A 14,850-nucleotide genomic window follows, 5' to 3' on the forward strand; every position below is an offset into this window, starting at 1 on the left:
CCACAGGCACCCACCCCTCTTCCCGGCCCAATTTCACCTCCCACCTGTCCCTTGCCCCAGTTAACTGCAGGTGAAAACCTTCGAAATTTTGATGCCACTTCATGCCAAGGGTTATCACAAGCCGCTTGCCACTAGTAATAGTGTCCCTACTGTCATCAGCACAGTAATCTGATTTCACAATGCTGTCCTGAGAGTCTTCTTGCCAGGTCCACTCCTGGGACCAGCTGTCTCGGGGGACAAATGGCATGGTGTGGCCATAAGGGCAGGTGCAGGGATTGTTTCTGCCTGCAGTCAGTGGGAGCCCCAGCCGAGTTGGTCCCTAGACAGAGGCTAGGCCAGGACAGGTCAAAGGCCCTGGAGGGCTGTGAGGCCGAGAGGCTCTGATGTGGCATTAAGAGATGTCTGATCCAAAGACGTGGATAGATTTTCTTTCCAAACGAGGCTCGCTCCATTTGCATTTATTGATGCGATATGATGGATGGGTTTGGTCGTCCTCCTGGCATCTCATTTTACACGATGCTTTCTCTCGCGCGCGTTCCTTTGTTTTGTATCTTTTGCTCTATGGTGTGTACATGGTTTCTTCAGGCTGTTTCACTGCATTGGTAGCAATGCCATGTCCTCTGGAACCTGCAGGCTTTGTCAGGACGAGACGTGTCAGATATACAAAGATGGGATCTGATGCATAAAACCTAAGACTCTACACGCAAATGCACTCCCCTCTCTGATTGCTTTACTGCTACACATTTGTGTCCTGCACAGGAATCCTGATAAATTTTATTTGCCCAATGCCCATCAAAAGACAGGGGAAAGAAAAGTTGGTGTGTTTGTAACTACATGCACAGCTTTAGCGAGGATGTTTCTGAAAGCACTTTGATTTTCACTAGAGTAAGGAGAACCCTCCACTTACAATTTCACCTGTCTGATGGCTGGAAGAATTTTTTACACATCAGCTTCCGGTTATGTTTCACATCTTGTTCCTTCTCCAGAACCCACAAAGTCTCAGTGCCAGGCACTACAGGGCATGTTTCTACTGTGATGTGACCTCCGGCCCTGCTCCTCCATGTCACCCACTTTGTGCCCTGTTCCAGATAGGTCAGGACAGAGGGAGGTAGGGTGGTCCTGCCCCAGGCTGTCTAGCAATAATTATAGATGGAAAAGACTACAGACCACATAAATCTATCCCACTAAACATATCATGAGTCAATTCCCCACATCCATGCCCCACTCCACCATCACCTGACATGAGGCAAAGGAGAATACTGGGCAAAAAGAGCTGATGGTCTTAATTGGTTGAAGCAAAGCTGCCTTATCTATGAAAATTTTCCAAAAGCATGTGCCCATGTGGACACATTGTGAGATCCCGCCAACGCTGGCCTCAGAAGGGGCCCAGGGAACTAACAAGCTTAAAGCTTAATCTTCTCTAGCTATGTATCTATCTAGTTTTGCTAGCAACATTTTAATAAAAAAATAATTTAAAAGAAGATTTGGTAATAATGAAATCAGAGCAAGGGGAGTTGGTTGTAGGAATTGAATAGTGAATGGTGTTAATCTAAGATGACTTGATACCATCTCCATGGTGTACCTTGTGGTTTATAATTTAATACAGAGATATTAATAAACTGCATAATAGGTATAAGAAAGTCCAAAAAAGTTCTGTATCCCCCCCCATGATAATTGATACTTTTTAGGAAATAAATGTCAAAATCTTTAAAAAAAAAAGGGTTTTTTTTGGCTGGGCCAGGTGGCTCACGCCTGTAATCCTAGCACTCTGGGAGGCCGAGGTGGGAAGATCGCTTGAGCTCAGGAGTTCAAGATCAGCCTGAGCAAAATAGCAAGACTCTGTCTCTACTAAAAATAGAAAAATTAGCCGGGCATGGTGGTCTGCGTGCCTGTAGTCCCAGCGACCCCGGAGGCTGAGGCAGCAGGATTGCTAGAGCCCAGGAGTTTGAGGTTGCTGTGAGCCAGGCTGACGCCACGGCACTCGAGCCCGGGCAACAGAGTGAGACTTCTGCTCCCAGGCTTGGAGAATGCGCCTGAGGACTGTGACATATTTGGGCAAAGGGCACTGGGCAGCCAGGGAGGAATGGAACTGCGGGAAGAGGAAGGGAGGGCAATGCTATGTTTTGGGAGGGTCTCGCTGTCATTAAACTTTACAGCCTCTCTGATACTGACCTCATTTTACAGAGGAAGAAACGAGGGCTCAGAGAGGTTGGGGAGTTTACCAAGCTCACACAGCTGGGATTCAAACTTTGGTATGTCGTTGATCTGACATCCGACTCCGACTCTTTCGTCACAGACCCCTGGGACTCCCCGCTCGGCCACTGCGGCACCCAGGTCGGGCTCAACGGCAGCGTCTGCGCTGACCACCCAGCCCTCCCTAATGGCTGTTTCCTCTTCTCCTTTCCTGCCTCCCGGAATCCCGTCCTCCCAGAGCTGATCCTAAGGAGGACGTCCGGGCCTCAGTTTCCCCTCTGCGCGTGTGCTGGGGCAGGCATCTCCCCGCAGTAATAAGGGAGACGCGGAGAGGAGAGAAGGGCCGGGCTCCCTGCCGCCCCCGGCGTGCTGAGCGCCCGGCCCCGCGGCGCCTTTAACTCGCGCGGCGCCGGGATCCGCGGGCTGGGAGTCGCCGCCCGCCCCGCCCCGCCCCGCCCCGCCCCGCCGGCCCGCGCCCGGCCCGCACTCGGGACCATGAGCCGCATCTACCAGGACGGCGCGCTCGGGAACAAGGCGGTGCGCAGCGCGTGGCTGCCCGGGTGGGACCCCGCCGCGCACCAGGGGTAGGCTCCGCGCGCCCGGCTCCGCGCGCCCTGCACCGGGCGGGACGCGGGGGAGGGGCTGCGGGCTGCGGGCGCCGAGCGGCCTGAAACCCTGCGCCCGCCGCGCGCCCGCGGGGGGGCTCTCGCGACCTGGGCCCGGACCGCGGCGCTTCGGCTCGCTCCGACCTCCGTCCCCGCCCCCCCCACGGCCGTGACGCCACCCGTCACGCTGCTGCGCCTCGTGGCCTTTGCACAGGCCCGTGCCCTGCCCCGGGCGACGGCGGCGCGGTGTGGCCGGATCGGCGGGTGGGAGCTGGGCGGGCCGGCCGCAGGGCCTGCGGGAGCCCGTATGCGGATTCGGGGATCCCGAGGGCCCGCCCGGCCTCCCCGAGTCAGGAGAAGGAAGGGAGCATTCCATCTGCGTTACAGACGCCAAAGAATTATGCCGAGTGACGCGAGCCGGGCGCAGAAGGACAAGTACTCTCTGACCCCACTTGCATGTGGGGTCTGGGAAAGTTGAACCACAGAGACGGAGCAGGGCAGTGGTCCCCCGGGCTGGGAGGCGGAGGAAGGGGGCGAAGGCGGCAAGGGGGTGTGGACCTTCCCCTGCAGGATGAACACGTTCTGGGGATCTGACGTGCAGCATGGGCGGTGACTGTGTGTTCATTAATGTGCCTGTGGTAGTAATTACACAACGTGTACATATGTCAGGTGATCGCGTTGTGCACACCGACTCTATACAGCCTTTGCCAGTTAAATACTTTTTAAAAAGGATAGGGGCCGGGCGCGGTGGCTCACGCCTGTCATCCTAGCACTCTGGGAGGCCCAGGCGGCCGGATTGCTCCAGGTCAGGAGTTCGAAACCAGCCTGAGCAAGAGCGAGACCCCATCTCTACTATAAATAGAAAGAAATTAATTGGCCAACTAATATATATAGAAAAAATTAGCCGGGCATGATGACGCATGCCTGTAGTTCCAGCCACTCAGGAGGCTGAGGCAGGAGGATTGCTGGAGCCCAGGAGTTTGAGGTTGCTGTGAGCTAGGCTGACGCCAGGGCACTCACTCTAGCCTGGGCAACAGTGTGAGACTCTGTCTCAAAAAAAAAAAAAAAAAAAAAAGAATAGGGAGGGGTGGATAGAAGTAGGTAAGGTAGTGGGAATTTTCACTTCCCACTGCCCCTCCCCCTTCCACCATCATCTTCGGCTGTCCCCACCCCTCTCCTGCTTCTGTGGCTTTGAAAAAGGAAGACCCAGGTTCTGCTTTTATGAAAACTGGAATTGGGAGGCCAGGGTCCAGTTCCTCTCGGGGAGGGACTGTGACCTGGGACTCGTCCCAGAACCTCTGAGCCTGGGTTTCTCCACCTTTAAAGTGGCAATCACCATTTCCTTGGGTTGGTGACCCCACGGACGTGAATGAGAACAGGAACATGGACGTATTTTAAAGCAAGTGGAAAGGGAAGATCATTTCTAGCAGCTTAGACGCCTCCCTCCAAATGTGGCTGAATAGAAAAGTAAAATCTTGTATATTTAGTAAGCACTTAGTTCACAAAACACCTTCACATGCGTGATCTGAGGTCAGCAGCAGAGGGGCAGAGAGAAGCGGCTGTTTCTCTCCGCGTTTTGTAGGAAAGACTGAGGCTCTGGTGACAGTGACTCCCAGTGGCCCTGCAGGAGGGGCCCATAGCTTGGTCTTAGCGCAGCCTGACGAGGTTCCTCCTGCCCTCTGGGCAGTGCGCCAGCCTTTGGGACCCTTGGAGGGATGGAGGCCCCTGTGTGGGGAGCACCGAGAAAGGGGTCGCTCAGGGCCAGGTACATCGGAGACGCGGGTGGGGTTTGCCTGTGGCTCCTTCCTGAGGACCGCAGAGCCAGCCGTCCCTCCTGTCCCTCTCACCCCCAGGGGGAATGGCGTCCTGCTCGAGGGAGAACTGGTCGATGTATCTCGCCACAGCATCGTGGATGCCCATGGCAGGAAGGTGAGGATGCTGCCTCGGTGGCACCACAGGGCCCTGGCTGCACTGTCCTCCCTGGTTGAGGCATCTCCTGTGCGGGGCTCTTCCGGTGCCAAGACTTGGGGTCCAGCCCCCTCCCGGATGGGCTCAGAGGGCAGGCGGGAAGCGGCTGGGGAGATCGGCGGCCAGACGGGACCCCGGGTGGAAAGGGAGCCGCAGGGTGTGCTGGGCAGCACAGACCCGGGGGAGGACCTGGGTTCTTGCCAGAAGAGCCTGGTCACAGCGGGGAAGACAGACCAGGCCCGACACGACACCCAGTCTAGCCTGGATGTGAAGCCTACATTGCTGACACTGGGCTTCAGGTCCCATGTCGATGTCCCGGCTACCTTTGTCCTCTCAGTCTCCCGGGGCCATGCTCTGTGCCACCAGTGACCCCATCTCAGGTGCTCGCAGGTATACCTGCCGTTCACCATCTTGTCCTAGCTTGCGTCTCTGTTCTGAGCTCCCACCCCATTTTCCAATGGCCTGAGCTAGATGTGCTGACCGCCTTATCTCACTGGTGTGCAAAACTGAGCTTGGTCTCTAAAAATGCCCTCTTGAGGGGGCCAGAGGCCTGGTGCTATGTGAACCCCACGTTTCTCTCCTGTATCCCGTGGGAACAGCCTTAGCTCCCAGTTCACCACTATTTTCATGTCAAGAGATGCTTTGCTGCACCGTCCCCTCCTTAGCAGGCAAGCTGGAGGGGGGCACACAGTGTGGAGCCCCCGGCCGGCCCGTGCGCAGGCCGGCAGTAGCCGTACGCCGGCGTGGGCTGCCCGCCGCGGCTGCTCTCGCACAGGCAGGGTGTTTCCCAGCCCCTCTCCAAACTGGCTCCTGGTGACGGTACAGTCGCCCCCAGCCACCAGCCTGCAGAGCCCCTCTGCTCGCCTCCCCCCTGCCCCAGGTGAGCAGTGCCGCGTCCTGCTGGGCTCCTGCCTTGCCCGTTCCTTCCTGTCCCTTCCCTTCCTCTTTCCACGTCTGCCCACTCAGATGGGCCCTCGGCCTGTCCTGACAACACCTGCCCTCCTGCCTCTGGCTCCCTTAAAGCTCATCCCTGCCCTGCTTCCCAGTTGTCTCTGGAAAGCCATCTCTGAGGGACTTGCTGCTGCTCACGCACCTTTCAGGACTCCTCGTCTGCCAGATAAAATCCAAACTCCAAATGCCAGCTCAAGGCCTGTCTCAGACTCATCCCACTTGCTTTCCCAGGCTGGGCTCCCGCCGGCCTCTTGCTCTCACGTACCTGACCGGGGCTTTCAGTATTCTCCCTACACCCTCACTCTCACGGGGGCAGCTCTCTGCATCCTCCAAGACGTCACCTTCCTTGTTTCCCCCAGGAAGCGGCCTCCCTGCTCCAGCCTCCGGGGGCATTTCTTCCACCCACTTGGATCAGAATAGCTGGCGGACAGCACTCACAGCACACTTCGCACTCGGCACTGGCTCCTCTGTTATCTCGTTGAACCCTTAGGACATTCCTGAAAGTGGGCATCACATTGTCCCCATATGGCAGGGGAAACTGAGGCTAAGAAGGCTAGGAGAGGTTTGCCCTGGGTGCTGCGTCTGCTGGAGGGCAGAGTGGCTGCCCTCACTCAGGCCCCTTCCGTGCCCTTCCCACGGCACCTTGCCAGCGCCCACTCCTGCCTTATGGCATTTGTGGTCCTTGGTTCCTGCGTTGTGGTTTTCTGTATGTATTTTTTGTCTCCGGCCGTGTGGAAGCCTTGGGCTCAGGGCCTGTGCCCACCCCGGCCGGCATGGACTCCTCGCACAGCTCAGTGTGCATGGCAGGTGTTCTTAGAACTCACGAAGGAATGAGTTTTGAGTGGGGCATTTGCGTAGCCCGAACATCTTTTGGAGCAGAGGCGGGCTTCGGGCGGGGCAGCGGCCAGAGCCCGGGGTGCGTGTGCTGGGTGGGTGAAGCGGCCCTCACTCTCCGTCTGCCTGGCCCCAGGAGCGCTACTACGTGCTGTATATCCGGCCCGGCCTCATCCACCGCCGCAAATTCAACCCCAAGGGAGATGAAATCGAGCCCAACTTCAGCGCCACCAGGAAGGTGAACACGGGCTTCCTCATGTCATCCTACAGTAGGTACCCTCTGCCCTTCCTGCCGCGGCCCCTCCTGCAGCCTGGCCTGCCTTTGTCTCCTGGGTCTCTTGGTCCCTGGAGAGTGTCTTCTCAGCATGGCTGGCCTGGAAGCTGGTGTCTGGCCTGGGGCCCCTGCCTGGGCTCCTCCCTGCCTCCCGTCCCCCAGAGGATCGCCGTTGCCCCGCCTCCGTCCCAGGGGCCAGGCTGGCCTTCCTGTCCCCTGGTGTCTCTTGTGGTCTGACAGAGTCGTCCACAAATGTGGCTTTGGGCTCTGTCTGCCTTGCCACAGAGCCCAGGCCAGGCCCCCAGCAGTCTTCATTTTACTGCCAAAATCCTTGTCTGGTTCTTGGGCCCTATCTTGGTCCATTTGGGCTGCTATGACAAAGTGCCTTAGGCTGGGTCATTTATAAACAGACATTAGGTGCTTGCAGCTCTGGAGGCTGAGAAGTCTGAGGTCAAGGTGCCAGCAGGTGAGGGCTGTCCGGGGAGGGCTTGTGCTCTCTGCTGGAAGGATGGTGGCTTCTTGCTGTGTCCTTGCATGGCTGAAGGGCCAGGTGGCTCCTTCCACCTGCTCATAAGGGCAGAGTCCCACGTGTGGGCGCCCTGCCCTCAGACTCAGCCACCTGCCTCCTAAAGGCCCCACCTTTTAATGCTGTCGCATTGGTGATTGTTCCAACACGGGAGTTTGGGGGGGCATTCAGCCCACTGCAGGCCCTCCATGGTCTTGCTCTTCTTCCCAGCTTTGTCTATAGTAGGACCTCTTTGCTGCCTGCGCTTTGGAGGTTGAGTGGGAGTCTGTCGTGTTACTCGTTCATGCTTTCAGTTGCTCGTGGCTTCTCTGAACATTTAGTGAGCACCTCCCATGCACCAGGCCCTGTGCCAGGCGCTGAGGGTCCAGGGACAAGCAGGACTCTGGAGGTGTGCTCAGCCTGGTAGAGGAGATGGAAGGGCCCTGCTGTTATGGTAACCTACGACAGGTGAAAAGGCTGGGACCGAGGACCCGTCGGCAGGGGTGGGGAGTCAGGGCCAGCTCGAGCGGGAGGAGGCACCGTGGCCTCAGTGTTGGATTTCCTATCGGGGAGGGAGAGGGATGGGATGACTCAGGGGGCCAGGTGGGGTGCCAGGCTGGGTTGGGGGCAGTTGGAGGGGCAAGAGGAGCAGGTCTGGGGAGAAGAGTTCCATTTGGGACACACTGAGTTGGATTTGCTGGTGGCACTTCCAGACAGAGGTCCTTTGAGGACTTGGAGGCACAGTTCTAGAGCCTGGGGCAAGGGCTGGGCTGCAGCACGTTAGAGTATGGAAGCGAAGGGAGTCGATGAAGTTGGCCAGGAGGAGAAAGAAGTGGGCCAGGAGGTCATCTTGGGGAACAGCAATGAGGTGGACAGGGGCAGGAGGCCCTTGAAGAGGTGAGGGACACAGGGAAGGTGTCCCTGAAGCCCAGTGAGGCCCCGGGGAACAGGAGTGAGGAGCTGGCAGTGGGGTCAGGTGCTTCCCTGGATCAGTAAGATCCAGAATATGGAGCGTCCAAGGGGTTTGCCAATTAGGAACTCACTGTGACTGCGGAGGGGGGCAGCGTGTGGAGCAGTGGGTGCCAAGGCCAGAGCATGAGGCCGGGAGGAAAAGCCAGGGAGTGGAGGGAGAGACAGGTCCTGGGGGCGTGGGAGGAGTCTGGAGCCCTCATGGGGAACTGGCTTGAGGCAGGAGGAGGACTTCTGGCCTTTGAGACTGACGGGGAGGAGAGGTTTCGCGGGGTTGGAAGTGAGCTGACAGGTAGGTGGTGGCAGGGAAGTGAGAGGCTCCACCTGTGACTTCTGTCCTCTTGCAAAGTGGGTGGGCCGACTTGTCACGGGGAGGTTGGGCAGAGGCTGGAGCACGGAGCTCTCCTCTACGCCGGCTGTCCCCTGGGCAGTCCCAGAAGGCGTCCCTAGCAGAGCGTGGCCGAGGTCGTACGCCGTGAATGGAATGTGGTCCATGGGATGTGCTGGTGGGCCGGCTGGGAGGTTCTCCAACGGAGCGTGGCCACCTGGCGTCGGGGCGGAGAAGGCAGCCTGTCGGAGCAGCCCATGGGGTTGCCATGGGGATGCAGCCCTGCACACCTTCATGCGGCCTCAGCCCCGAGGGAGCATCCCCGGCTGGGAGGCTGCACTCACCGTGCAGCCTGGGCATTCACCGTGCAGTCTGCGCCAGCACCTGCAGATCCAGGACTCGGGTTCCTCCCTGAGCGGGTGAGCTCTGCCAGGGCCAGTAGAGGAGGGGGACTACCAGCGTTTACTATTGTTCCTGCTGAGCCCGCCCCAGCCAGGGAGGCCCCCAGAGCCTGCAGAGAACCCTGCCTGGTCACTGGGGTCTCAGTGGGAAGTTAGGATCTCGTAGGGGGGTGGTTTGAATCCTGCCTCCTTCACTGCTGTGTGACCTTGAGCTAATTACTTAACCACTCTAAGCCTTGGTTTTTCTCATCTATAAAATGGGAATGATGACAACATATTAACACTCCCAATCTGTACCCCCATAATATGCCGAAATAAAAAAAAAAACCCACTCCCTGAGGGCTTACTGTGTGCCAGGCACTGTGCTAAGTGCTTTATATTCTTTATTTCACTTATACCTCCTGTTCCTATCAGGTGGACATCGATTTTACCATATTTTACAGGTACAGAGAGGTTAAGTAACTTGCCCGAGTTACCGTAGAGCCCCGATCTGCAGCAGGCAGCCAGGCTCCAGAGCCGGGCAGCACCTGCGGTGCTAAGGAGGTGGCTGATGGGTCCCGGCAGAATGGGTACTGAGAGCGGGAAACACTCAGCCCTCGCCTGGCTGCTACCAGGCCTCAGTCACGTTGGCCATCGCCACGGCGATCAGGCCCCTGTGCTGTGTGCCTGCAGAGGTGGAAGCCAAGGGGGACACCGACAGGCTCTCACCCGCGGAGCTGAAGGAGCTGGTGGACAAGCCGGAGCTGCTGGCGCTGACCGAGAGCCTCGCCCCCGAGCAGACGGTGGCCTTCTGGATGCCCGAGTCAGACATGCTGGCGATGGAGCTCGAGCTCGGGGCCGGGGTGCGGCTGAAGACTCGGGGCGATGGCCCCTTCCTGGGTGAGCAGGGCGGCCTCACTCTGGCCTGATGCTCCTGTGTGGGCCCGGGGCTCCTTCTCAGGCTCCCCACCCCTCCTGCTCAGAGCTCCTGGGAGCAGGCCAGGTGTGGCCTCCACCGGACACAACTAAGCCCTTGAGTTTGTTCCTAGATCCCCGGACAAGCACCCTGGGGCCATTAGGCTGGACACCCTGGATCCTGGCTTACCACCCAATTCCATGGTTCCTGTGGGTGACCGCTCCCCACTGTGCCTTGGGGGGCCCAGCCAGGGCCTCATTGACCACCCCTAGGCCTGGAGAGAACAATGGCTTAACCACGGCCTAGGGGACCCTGCCTGAGTGGGCCTGGTCCTCACTATGTTTCTGCCACGGGGACAGAGGACATTCAACTTCTTTTCTTCTTTCAGAGTCATTGGCCAAACTTGAGGCTGGAACAGTGACCAAGTGTAATTTTGCGGGTGATGGAAAGACAGGGGCGTCCTGGACAGACAACATCATGGCCCAGAAGTCGTCAGAGGGGGCCAGAGCGGAGATCCGAGAGCAGGGGGACGGGGCAGAGGACGAGGAGTGGGTAGGTCTCGTACCTGGTGGTGTGTGCGGTTATACCTTTGTGCGTACTGGTTGAGGCTGGGGGTAGGACGAGGAGACAGCAGGATACATCTTACCCCCAGCTTTGGTGGAATTCTGTGGAATTCCTGGGAGTGTGTCAGCGTCAGGAACATTCCTGCAAGATATGAAGGGTGGCAACGTGGGCCCTGTCTTGTTGGTGGGTTTGAACGGTGCCTGTGTACACAGATTTATAAAAGCCAGTAATGGGCAGGAGGGCTGCAGAGGGAACTGGTGACGGTAATTAAGTCTCAAGACATTTGCCCTGTGAGGGAGTACACTGGCCATGCTGAGGCAGCTGGGCCGCCGCATGAGTGTTTGCTTCTCCGTCCGTCAGGGCTTCTTGCCTGAGGTGGCGGGGAAATGGCGGACGTGGCCCTGACTAGCTTCGCTTCTGCCCAGGGTCAGCCCCGAGCTGCTCCTCAGCCTGGTCACAGCTGTCTTTCTGAAGCATAGTGTACCTGAAGACTTGAATTGATGTCAAAACACCCCAAATGGAACATTTGAAGCAAAGTGACAGAAAAATGGGCTCTTTGTCTAGGTGGGGGGGGGGCACTTCAGCCAGAGGAAGCAGGGCAGGCAGACTGAGCGTCTGGACTCATGTCCACCTTAATAAAGAGATCCTTGGACTGAAGAAGGGTTGGGGCTGCCGGGCCAGCTCTGAGGAGGTGGGGCCAAGGCAGGTGGCCCGGGCCCCATGGGTACCACAAGATAGAGCCCTGGTTTGCCTGATGGCCTTTAGGATATGTCCTCTGAACATGTCTTTCTACTTTACTCCTTGAATTTCTCTAGGACGACTGAGCTTAGTGGGACCAGGATGCCTCCGGGCCCGCCGGCACATGGTGAGAATTTCTCCCGTGACTTCCCCTCTGGACCTGGAGACAGCAGCCCGCCAAGCCCGGTTCTTCCCTGCAGCCGCCTCGGAATGAATACCCTCTGGACAAGCCCTGCCAAAACCAAATGCAAGACCACAACGACAGCCTTGCCAGTGGGGCCCCATGCTGTGTGGCTCATGGGGGGCCCCTCCCTAGATGGAGTCTAGCCTTCCTAGATGTTGTCATGGCGACCTTGGCCTGGAAGGCGGCCTCGATTCTGAAGGCCGGTGGCAGGCAAGTCCCGCAGCGCAGTGTGAGAGGAACTGGACTTGGTCTTGGTGCAGACCTGGGCAGCGTCTAGATGCAGAGTGGCTCAGGGGAGAAGATAGCGGGCTCCTTCCTTTGTTCTCGCTGTTTCTGCTTGCCTCCCTCACCCGCCCCCTCCTCAGCACTCTGTGGCCTCTGCTGTCCCGCTTCAAAACTCCAGGTCCTCTGTGCCTTGCCCCCACCCAGCGGCCAGTTCTTTATTCCTCCCCCAATATCATGCCACTGCAAAGGTGCTGTCGTCTGACCTCCCTGCTGCCCTCCTGGGTGCTGTTCCCGGGGAGGCCAGCAGTGCTCACAGGCAGGCGGGCTGGCCGCACCTTGCAGACTCACTGTGCCGGGCCACATTGTGGAGGATACCTTTTTGTTGTTGTTTTGTACCTTGAAGATTCATTTTTATGAATGAGTAAATCTCCAGAAAAGAATTCCTCTGCACTGCCTGGGTTATTGCTGGGTGTAAACGGTCTTTCAGCTGAGCCCTGTCCCCATAAGAAGGAAGCCATTTCTCCTTGGTCATGAACATTGCCTTGTTGAGACGTGTGCCCACACCCAGACCTGTGAAGAGGCCTGGAGTTGAAGGTCCTAAGGACTTGGTGGCATGTGGATCCTGCTTGGCTTAAGAAAAAGAGGATAGTGGTGAACCAACAATTATCGAGCCCCCCTAGTGTCTCAAATATGGAGCCAGAGGCTTTCTGTGATGATAACTACAGCCCCTGACTGTTGAGTGCATCTAGGTGCTAAGCACTTGTGATATCTTACTTAATTATCACAACAGTCCCAAGGAGGTACATGTGATTATTATCCCCATTTTTTCATATGAGACTAACACTAGAGGCTCCATAGATAGTGTATAGAGGAGAGAGGAATTTAAACCCAGGTGGTTTCAAGGCCCGTATTCTTAACCACTGGACTGTTCTGCTTCCACATGCATGTTATAGAAGAGGAAAAGAGGTTCAACTTGCCCCAAGTCACACGGCTAATAAGTGGCAGAACCAGGATTTAAATCCAGAGCTGTGAAGGGCAAAGCTTATACTCCTTCCATGGCCTACAGAAGGGTCTTAGGTACAGGGACCAAAGGATATAGTAGCCACCTCTCTGGTATCCTGTGTCTGAATGTGGCTGTCCCATAGGCAGAGCATACTGGGACCTCAACTCTGGGAGTGGTCAGGGAGGTGGCTGAGCAGGTGGGGAACTGGGGACACTGATTAGGGGTAGAGTCACCCAGTGGGGGCATCCTGCTGTCCATAGCACTGTGGCCAAAGGGTATGGCAAACTCATATGGACAAACCACCATTATAAACAAGGAGGCCCAGTGTGTCAATGGGGCAGGTCCTAAGGCCACAAAAAGGGCTTAGTGTCTTGGAGGGGCTCCGGGAAGGGGCAGGCCATTGTGGCGAGAGCTCAGAGAATGAGTCGCAGGGATGCATGTTTGAGATGAGGCTCGGGCATGGCATCTTGAGGCATGTTAAATAATTGGGGGCTTTATCCTTAACATCCTGGAAGCCAGTGGTCCCATGGAGAGTGAGAAGATCTGATTTGTATGTTTCAAAGATCACCTGACTGCTGAGAAACTGGAGGCAATGAGCTCATTTAGGAGACTGTTACAAATGGGTGGGAGGCTGGAGTGGTCTGGTGTACAGAAGTGGCAGGCGAGATGGAATGAGAATGATGGCTTGAGGGACATTCAGGGGCCAGAATCAACAGGATCTGGGGAGAGAGGGAGGGTCAAGAATGATGCCCAGGCTCTAAGTGAATGGAGGCAGTGCAGTGTGTAAGCAGGAGCCCAGCCTATGGCTAGGAAATGTAGGGAGCTGAAACCAGCCCCCTGGGGATGGGAAAGCCACTGCATGGGCTGGGGATAAGGACAAGGTTCCAGGCTCAGCAGGTAGGGAAACTGAGGCAAAATCTCATTCCCTAGGATTAGGAAGGGAAAGGATGGAAAGCCGCTCAGAGGCTGCATGGGCACGCGGGGCTCATCCTGGCACCCTGGATAGAAGACCCCGTGACAGCAAAACTGTCTCAAACTCCACTGAAGACGGTGAGGCCAAAGCTCCCGATTTCATCATCCCTCTTGCACTGCCCGGGACGGGCATTAGGCAGGCCTAGCCAGCGGTAGTTGACACATCTATGGGGAGCTGAGGAAATGAGGCAGGGCTGACCAGGGTTCCCCAGATGCCCCAGCGTGGCTGCCAGGGCCAGCTTCCTGAAACCAGACTGCACCCCATTACTCCCCAGGTGAAAAGTTCAAGTTCCTTAACACAACTCATAGAGCTCCTCACAATGTCACCACCCTCCTTTCTCTACTCGCTTCCTCTTCATGAGCTCTGGGCCGTATTCCAGAGCAGCCGGAAGGATCTTCTGCAGGTTAACACATGCCGGAAACAAAGAGCAGTGGTGGTGGTGTTTCTGTGATCTGATTTGTTGGTACAACGTTAGATTCAATAAACATTTCTGTAGAAGTTCTCAGAGCTTTTAATATGCTAATATTTTAACCCTTCAAGACAGGGTATGATATGATTCTATATCTCCCATATTTCTTTGACCACAGAAACCTTTCTTTGTGAGGAGCATCTCATGGGACAGCTGTTCTGAGAAACCTGGTTTTTTTGAGACAGAGTCTTGCTCTGTCATCCAGGATAGAGTGAGTGCCGTGGCGTCAGCCTAGCTCACAGCAACCTCAAACTCCTGGGCTCAAGCGATCCTCCTGCCTCAGCCTCCAGAGTAGCTGGGACTATAGGCATGTGCCACCATGCCCGGCTAATTTTTTCTATATATATTAGTTGGCCAATTAATTTCTTTCTATTTATAATAGAGACAGGGTCTCGATCTTGCACAGGCTGGTTTTGAACTCCTGACCTTCAGCAATCCGCCCGCCTCGGCCTCCCAGAGTGCTAGGATTACAGGCGTGAGCCACCGCACCTAGCCAGAAACCCGGTTTTAAAAAGGCTGCCTTGGTCCCACAGAGGGGCTGGCCATTTCCCCCTCCATTGCTCAGCTGGGACTCTTGTTGGGATGTCCCTTTCTTCTGTCTATCTGAGTTTCTATTCTTCCTCCAACATTGAGTTTGCCTCCCATCCCTGGGGCCAATGATGGAAATGGACAATTATTTTATATCTTCAGATAGACGCAAGCAAATCCTCTGCACTTCCATTCATAGAGGAAGAAATTTTGAGGGATTAAACTAATCTGCATAAATAGCAA

General features: G+C 56.5%; 1 protein-coding gene across 1 annotated transcript; it reads left to right on the top strand.

The window, feature by feature from the left end:
* The first annotated feature begins 2,644 nt into the window (after positions 1-2,644).
* ARPIN (actin related protein 2/3 complex inhibitor) lies at positions 2,645-12,074 on the top strand. The gene is made up of 6 exons (XM_012763322.2): positions 2,645-2,777; positions 4,652-4,727; positions 6,688-6,820; positions 9,701-9,907; positions 10,312-10,475; positions 11,303-12,074. The coding sequence occupies exons 1-6, from the start codon at positions 2,689-2,691 to the stop codon at positions 11,309-11,311; spliced, it is 678 nt and encodes a 225-aa protein (XP_012618776.2). The 5' UTR covers positions 2,645-2,688; the 3' UTR covers positions 11,312-12,074.
* Positions 12,075-14,850: the final 2,776 nt, after the last annotated feature.

The sequence above is a fragment of the Microcebus murinus genome, chromosome 7 (assembly GCF_040939455.1).
Source record: "Microcebus murinus isolate Inina chromosome 7, M.murinus_Inina_mat1.0, whole genome shotgun sequence".
NCBI classification, from domain to species: Eukaryota; Metazoa; Chordata; class Mammalia; order Primates; family Cheirogaleidae; genus Microcebus; species Microcebus murinus.

Bases quoted from the DNA above. Each gene is read 5' to 3' on its own strand.
- ARPIN (XM_012763322.2), top strand. From the start codon at position 2,689: ATGAGCCGCATCTACCAGGACGGCGCGCTCGGGAACAAGGCGGTGCGC. The intron at 2,778-4,651 runs GTAGGCTCCGCG...TCTCACCCCCAG, and splicing joins GACCCCGCCGCGCACCAGGG to GGGGAATGGCGTCCTGCTCG. The intron at 6,821-9,700 runs GTAGGTACCCTC...GTGTGCCTGCAG, and splicing joins CTTCCTCATGTCATCCTACA to AGGTGGAAGCCAAGGGGGAC.